General features: G+C 41.8%; 1 protein-coding gene across 1 annotated transcript; it reads right to left on the reverse strand.

Moving 5' to 3' along the window:
- Window positions 1-470: 470 nt before the first annotated feature.
- LOC111080950 (protein lin-28 homolog) lies at window positions 471-2820 on the reverse strand. Its single transcript, XM_022376835.2, has 4 exons — window positions 2706-2820; window positions 1096-1214; window positions 860-1008; window positions 471-771 (listed from the first exon to the last, which is right to left on the reverse strand). The coding sequence occupies exons 1-4, from the start codon at window positions 2818-2820 to the stop codon at window positions 471-473; spliced, it is 684 nt and encodes a 227-aa protein (XP_022232527.2).
- Window positions 2821-8355: the final 5535 nt, after the last annotated feature.

The raw sequence follows: 8355 nt of genomic DNA on the forward strand, positions 1-8355 counted from the left end.
GCAGAGGAATGGCAGAGCAAAGCAGCGAAGTAGACTAGGGAAATACCCTCGCTGTAAGCACTAAAATTCGTTTAATTGAAAACCTTATAGAACTAACAGCTTAAAGGATAATTAGAGGTAGATACAGTTACGTTTAGGATTAGGTTTTAGGTTTTAGGTTGTAGGTTTTAGGTTGTTGGTTTTAGGATTAGGGGCAAGGATTCCCAAGCCCGTTTCCATGATAATATCTAAATTCGCATACGAAAACAAAATTACTGCACTTAAACGTGTAGATCCCTTTCTCTCTTTATCTCTTTCTTTCCTTGGTGTGTTGTACGTTGGTTTTTTCTTTGATTTTATGCGTTTTTTTCATTTGCTCCTTTCCGTTTCGCTCGCTCATTTGTTGTTTGTTTGTACTCTTCAAAAGAAGTTTGTAACTTCCTGTAACTTGCCCACCCAGCCACCACCCAACCAGAGCCTCCAGCTCTGTCTCACCCTTGGGGGGCTGCTTCCTCCAGGCTTTTGCTGCTGGTTTGTGTCTGCGACAAGAGAGATGTGGATGTGGATGTGGATGCGGCTGTGGCTGTGGCTGTGTCGTGAGCTTCGAGCGGGGCAGGACTCACTTTTGGTGCTGGACTCACCACACTCCGATGGGGGCAATCGGCATGCAGATGGTCCTCGCCGCGACACCGATGGCAGCGCTTCGGCTGCGGCCCCAGAGCGCACTCGGAGGCAATATGATTGGCGAATTCGCCGCAATTATAGCAGCGCATGCGGCGAGTCCGACGATTGCTGGGGGGAACAAAATGTGGTATGATTATGGTAGGCATTTATGGCTAATAAACAAGAGAGTCCTGCCGTCCTGGCGTCCTGCCCTTACATGCGTGGTCTATAGGTGCTGCCGTGGCACTCGTCCCCCGAACGACCCGACACCCTGGTGGCCTCCAATCCGCGGGCCGTGCGATGGCACTCGAACTCCACCTCCTCCTGCTCGCCCAGCGAACGAAATCCCGACATCTTTATGACACTCTGCAAACAGGAGAACAAAAAAAAAGGGCGAGTTAGACATGGCTTTGTGTGGGTATTTTTGTTTGTTTGATTGACTGATTCACCCACCTGATGCACAAAGACCTCCTGGCCGCCATCGTTGGGCGTGAGGAAGCCCCAGCCCTTGGCCACATTGAACCACTTGCATTTGCCCAAACGCACACAGCCGCATTCCTCGCCAGGATTCGCTAAAAATATAAATATAGAGTATGGAACCGAGCGGAACGTTGAAAAAATGTAACTTGAGTTTCCTCTGCCTCGCACACACAGTCGATATCCTGTCTGGGAATCCTTTGGCCAAGGGGTTTTGTTATTCAAATGAGCCACCGAGCCAAAGGCAGCTGAATGTTCCGTGTATGTGTGTGTGTGTCCTTGCCCCATTTGCCGCGAGGCAAGTTCAGCTTAGAGCCGTCTCTCTGCCTCTCACACACAAAAACAGGTTTCGTTTGAATTATTTGGAAGCGTCAGTTTCATTTCATTATCTAAGACATGCCCCCCCCCCCTCGCCCCACACACTCACTCTCTCATTCATTTGCGTTCATTCATTCATTCATAAATGGTATTTACTTTGCTCTGTTCCCATTTCGTGTGTTGTGTTGCTTATCTGCTGGATAGGCATAGGGGGGGAGGGAAGGGGAGCCCACTATAGATACAGATACGCATTCTACTGCACATTCTCATGGCTGCTCCCTCGCTCTCTCCCTCTCTCTCTCTCACTCACTCTGTGTGTCTGCATTTCTGGGGTTGTTGTTGGCTTTTCTTGACAGATTTTCCACTCGCATTTTGAATGGAATTCTTTGGTTAATGGAAATTCTTTAGCCTCTGATAAGAAATCGTAGAGAGAGAGAGAGAGAGGGATCTTTGGAAACCACCACCATCACCGCCACGATGGTGATTATCCTTCGGTTTGTTCCCATTTTTATGGATTCCTCTTTTTTCCATTCCTCATTTCTTATAGGCAAAGATCCCACAAACTGGTTTTTAGGCGAATAAATCTCAAGAAATCTATGCTCATGCTGAGAGGGGCACACATCTATCTTCAGAATAGATCTGATCTAATTGATCCTTCCAGTTCAGTCAAGCGTATGGGCTAGGCCAGCAGCAAGGGTGGGGTATTCGTCCTTGATTGCAGTGGGCTGCGCAGGGGTGTCGCTGCGGCAGAAGTCGGTCAGCGTTCGATCTCTGCCCAGGAGGGGTTGAATGACACATATCCTCCCCTACCCCTCCCCCACCCATCCCCCTGCCGTACATAGAATTTCCGCATTTGCCAATAAAAAAAATCGAAATCCGCGAATGGCAAAAACACAACAAAAACGTAAAAACACGAATCGACGAATAAAGAAACTGCGCAGTACATAAAAAAAAACAAAAAACAACGTGGAGTGGTGGGGAGGGGTGGGGAGGGGAGAGAGACTACTACAGACAGAGTGGGAGAGAGGGAGAGCGTGCGATCGTAGCCAATCAGCGAGGCGTTTGATAAGATTTCGTATTGAATTTTGGCTTTGGTTTTATTTTGGAAACACATAGAAAAATCTAAAAACAACGAAACCAGACACACACACACACACACACACACACACACACACACACTAGCATAAAACTAGTTTGTTAGGGGTGGGGGTGGGGTGTGCGGTGTGCGGTGTGGGCATGGGTATTCTCTAAAAATCGGGGGCACAGACCTGGCGGCTGCTGGGATGATGTTGTGGAGCTGTTGCTGCTGCTGCTGCTGCTGCTGCTGCTGGTGTCTCCTCCTGCATCGGTTCTCTGCTGCTCTGGCACTTGTATGTTTTCCATTTTCAGTTTCCTTATTAATTCCTTGCGGTTTCACTTGGGTCCTTACTTTACTTTTGTCGTTTTCCCCTTGTTAATTAGACTCTTGAAATTTTCACTTTAAATGCATGTTTCGCCCTGCATGTGTGTAGATACAGTTGTACGAGCTAACTGTAGCTGTAGCTGTAGCTGTAGATGTATCTGTATCTTTTACCGAGCGCGCACGCACACACACACACACTTGCACGAGTTACACGAGTTTTCTATGTCGTTAATGCTGTGTAAATATTTTCCAAGGGGGGGCACAAACGCTGCCGCTGCGCACGACGCACTTCGTCACACTGACTCCGCGTTGCCTTTCGACTATTTCTAGGAAGGTCGCGTCGACGTTGACGTTAACGTCGCTGTCGCTGTCGCTGTCTCTGCCGCTGCCGCCGCAGACCCGAAAAATGTTTAGGCTGTATCTTCAAAATACGCGTATTCATATGTGTGTCTGTGTGTGTGACTGTGAGCGAGGAAAAACATCGAGTCGAGTCGAGAGTTGCCTCGGGTTGAGCGTACGAGCAAACGTAAGCAAATGTATCTGACAGATACTTTTACTCTACACAGACCGATCCCACAGAGGGGAAGCGGGGCAAGCCAGAGAACGAGATAGAGAGACGGAGAGAGAGGGACTGCGAGTGCGCGTATAAGAGATAATGCGTGTGAGAGAGCGTGTAAAATGTATCTATGCGGCGCCCCCTGATAGATGTATTTGTATCTATGACTCAAACACGCGTATAAGTGCGTAGATCAAGCGCTGACTTCAGGATCATTTCGCAGGCATTTGATAGGCTCACACGATGGGTTCCGGGCACCCCACTCCCCTGACGGATATTCATAAAAAACAGCTCCTGATTGGTGAAAAATTGCATTAAAAAACTGCACAACCCTCGTGTTGTAGCTGGCGCGTGCCAGTCAGTCAGTCAGTCAGCCAGCCAGCGAGCCAGCCGTAAGGGATACGGTTGCATTTCCACCACCACCAGGCTCACCCCCAAAAGGGTCCTTGCAATATGCAACATATTTGCGAACTCTGAGCCTGAGCCTGCTCCTGCCCAGCCCTGCTTTTGCTCTCCCTTTTCCGGCAACTGTGTGTTATGCACGCAATTTATTGCGACACGTGCCTCGTGCCTCTGGCATGCTGACTCGAATCGAGGACCAATGCCATTGATGACAGCCGAGACCCGCCGAGAGGGCGGAAACTGTATTGTGAATCCGAAACATACACACAAATCTCGCACGCTTAAGGGAGGTGCCGCCTGCAACACCCCATCCAAACCGTCGCCAGCGCCAAACCCATCCATCCATCGACTTATGTAGATATTTTAACAACAATTTAACTGAAATTTCAGTAAAATTTCGGTTTCTGAATTAAGAATGCGCTTTGGAAATCATTCTGGAATCAAATTTATGACTCCTAAGCAGCAGCCAGGGTCAGTTTTCAACCTTAATGTAAGTTATGATAGTGAAACAATTGTTAGTTATGATTTATAATGATTTAAATTTGTAAAAGAATCCACAAATTTAATTTTTTTTGTTAGCTCATAATTTTTAATGGCAAATCTGTACCGATTTTTTTACAGCTACCGTCATGGAACTGATGGGAACAAAATGTAGATTAAGTCAACTCTAGATTCTTATAATATAAAAATGTAAATCCAGAATTTGTTTGCTAGTTACGCACAACTTTTAAAGTAATTTTATTTCAGCAAATAATAACAGGAATAAGATCAAGAAAAATTATAGCTAAAGCTCAAGCTTCAGCTTCTACTTTGCACTCCTAGAGTTTCATTTATAAGGAAAATATTAACCTTCAGCTATGAGAATTTTCCGCATTCTATATGTGATGCCTTCTCCCGAATAATGAAACATATTGAGACCCAATACATATTCAAACTGGACCAAAAACAATGCGAATGCGAATGCTCAGCGAGGGGTCACTGAGGGTCAGTTCAATTTTTTATCAACGATAAATACATGGAAAAAAGAACCCAAACAAAGAGCCGAACAAGCCGTTGCACAGTCTGTAATCAATATTTTGCCACTGCCACTGCCATATCGTATCCCGTGCCGTGCTGTGGTCCAGTGGCCGGCCAGTGGTCTTCAATGACGGCTCGGACAAAGGCTCGCCAAACGAGAGCGAAAGTGCCCATTAGGGATGGCAGCAGAGCCGAAGCAAAGCCACTCACATGCGCATAATTGGAACAGGATTAACAAGGCCAGGGCCTCAGAATGAATGCATCAGAAGTTGGGGAAGTGCGGCAAGCCAGACAGACGGCCATTCCATTGTCCGAGGAGGGTCCGAGGATCGGGCTCGAGGCATTTCCGGACGGGCAGCGGGCACCGCAGTCAGGCAGGCAGTCGGCAAGCAGCACACAATGGCCATGAAAATAATCCGCTTTAAATAGAAAACGTTGCCAAACAGTAATCAAAAGGTTTTCGGGCAAGTAAAATGTGGAAAATGTGAAAAATTCGTACCCAAATTCTATGCAAAATCAGCATAATGAGAGGGCGGAGGGGAGCCACAGCATGGGAAGTGCAGGGTGGGTGCATATCCATGTTGCAGGTCCGCGCACAGCACGCGTTTGACCTAACCTGGCACCTCATCTCCCCTCCAACCCCTCACATCTCATTCCCCGCGATAATCAGGGCACAGTTTTTTTTTTGTTGCAAATACTTTTCTTTTTTTTATGCATAAACGAACACAATTTGCATTTTCCCGCGGAGGGGGGTGTAGAGGGGGTTTGACATGTAGGCATAACCATTCAAGTGCCCTACTTTCGTCATTGATTGACATGTGATTGATGTTTCTATTTGCAGTGACAGCGACAGCGACAGCGACAGCGTCAAAGAGAGGTCCTTTAGCCAGGATAAGCTCTGTTCGAAAAGAGAGAGAGAGAGAGAGAGATATGGAATCTACGGGTAGATGTGAGTCCCCATTTCAGCTGCATAATGCATAATATTTTGCCAACTTTAATTCATGCTCACAGATTATATCAGGCAAAAGGACAAAGTTTTAGTGGCAACAAATGCGAGTTTATACCCTAAGAGACATTTACAATTCTTTTTGTTGCAAGGCAAGCGAGTAGCTAAGAAGTATGCAACTCTGAGAGTAAAATAAAATATATGTTAAATCTTACTCCTAAATATATTTAGTTGAGGCTACTTATCAAAAAAAAACCTCAAAGATTTTACAAATAAAAATAAATATTTAACAGTCTTTTAATTAAGTGAACTTACCTTTACATTTCTCTCACTAGATTTTTTTTATCTCTCATATAGTTGCATTCTGATCGTGGCTGAAACAAAAACAAAGAAAAGAAAACGTTTGTAGATATTTTGTCTAGAGAAAAAGTTACCCCTAAAAGTATGCCACTCTTTTATTGGGTTGCCCATCCCCAGACATATCTCGTATCTTTTATGATAGAATAAATTCGAATTAATTGTTTTTTTTTTTTAGTATGAAAATTTTTGTTTTTTTGTATTATTATTTATTCATTCTTTTCGTACGTTTTTTGTTTGTTTATTAATTATGATTCTTTAGCGATATTTTATAGAGATATTTTTATATAATTAATAGGAATTTAAGTTGCATTCAAATAATTCAGATAATTCATTCGCTTTTTTTTTGCATTTGCGTTTTCCTTTTAGATGATGCGTAGCATTATAATCGGCGTTTAATTATGCATATAGTCAATTATTTCGTTTATTGTGGTATTAGAGGTGATTGATATACAGAAAGATAGATACATACATATGTGTGTATACATCTGTACATACATATGTATATCTTGAGGCTTTTTTAAATCAACATTTCCCAATCCGAGGGCTTTGTAACAGGAAACTAATCGTTCAATCTTCATCTCGAATATTAAATTAATTTTCAATTTCTTCTAGGGGTTTCTTCTTTAAGTTTTTAGAAATTCCATCTTTTACTTTTTAATTGTTGTATGAGAACCAATTTTGTACATTTTTGTGTGTGGATGTTATCGAGGGGTAAGGGATAAGAGAGAGGAGAATATTTAATATACTCGTAGAACATATGCATAACAAAGGATCTACACGATCTATATAGAGAGAGATGGGGGGGAGGGCGTTGAATTATAGATAATTTTTAATTATATAGATACAATATTGAAATATTGATTTGCAATAAAGGTATACGATAGACTTATTGAATATATAATGGAATATATATTTGGATTTCGATTTCTAGAATTTAATCATTGAATCATTTGTGTGTGTGTGTGTGTGTGTGAGTGTGTATGGGTGTGTGTTAGTGGGTGTGGGTGTATGAGTGTGTATTCGACCTAAATCAGAGTCACTTATAACACTAAGAAGCAGTCATTTATTCTCCATTTAAATTTACGTTGTGTCGTCACGTTTTTTTTGTTTTTCTTGAATCCTGAAACAGATTTCAATTACTGTACAAAGTTTGGGCGCTTAAACCATAGGCCATAGGTTCTCTATATAATATATATACGTCATATTACGTATGTCTACACTACGTTAAGTATATGTATATGTGTGTGCCTCGTATATAAATATATATGTATGTCGTTCGTTATAGTTATATATATTACAATGCTTGAACAAACAAAATGGTTCGGTAAAGTATATTCCTATCGAAATGTCCTGGGGGGTCCTGTCGTTTATATGTGTAAGGAGTATTTCTTGTATATATATGTATATATACGTAGTAATTCATTCAGTCTCACAAATAGGAAAGTATTATGCATCGTCGCTTATTACGTTAAGAACTTGTTTCTGCAAAAATAAAAAATAATAAAAATAATTCTAAAAAATTCTTTCTGTAAAAAATGGTAAAAATTTCAAGCTGAATATTGCACAAAATATGAATATTAAATTATTGCACAACCAACAACAAGAATGTTAGAATACAAAATAAAACCAAAGTAGAAATAAAAAATCAATTTTGTGTTTTTTTTTTTTTTTTTTTTTTTGTTTGTATAATTTTGATTATCTTCTTTTATATTTTCCATGTATGTAGGCTCTTCTCATATTTTCCGTGTTCTTTTCAGTTTTCATTAGAAATATATGTATATGCGTATATGGTATATGCTTAGAAATCTTATTGATACGACTTATTGGCTAAATCTTAATCTAAATCCTCTCGCACTCTCTCTGTCTCTCTCACTGCCAAAACGCTCTTCTGCCTTCTGCATTAAATACAAAAATACAAAAAACTGTTGCATAGTCTTTGTCTCAAATTCGCGAATGAATCCGCAAACATCTCCCCATAGCCCCCCCCCCGAATAAATGTAGCCCCAAAACGTACCACGTACGTACATAGTACTACTTTACACTAGAAACTAGAAATACTTATGTGCTACGAATTGGTGTCTTTCCTTACAGATCGTAGCTTGGGTTCAGCTCGTTTATGTACAGTTTCTTAGCCACTATGTTATGATATAGTAAGTCTAGTATACATATGTACTTAATGCTAGTCAGCCTCATTAATATTATAAGCTTAGATTAGATTAGCTAAAGATTTCATTC

This window comes from Drosophila obscura, unplaced genomic scaffold (genome assembly GCF_018151105.1).
Source record: "Drosophila obscura isolate BZ-5 IFL unplaced genomic scaffold, ASM1815110v1 contig_30, whole genome shotgun sequence".
Classification (NCBI taxonomy): Eukaryota; Metazoa; Arthropoda; class Insecta; order Diptera; family Drosophilidae; genus Drosophila; species Drosophila obscura.

Excerpts from the sequence above, each read along its gene's own strand:
- LOC111080950 (XM_022376835.2), bottom strand. The coding sequence starts at position 2,820 with ATGGAAAACATACAAGTGCCAGAGCAGCAGAGAACCGATGCAGGAGGA. Across the intron at positions 1,215-2,705 it reads ATCATCCCAGCAGCCGCCAG|CGAATCCTGGCGAGGAATGC; the intron begins GTCTGTGCCCCC and ends TTATATTTTTAG. Across the intron at positions 772-859 it reads AGCACCTATAGACCACGCAT|CAATCGTCGGACTCGCCGCA; the intron begins GTAAGGGCAGGA and ends TGTTCCCCCCAG.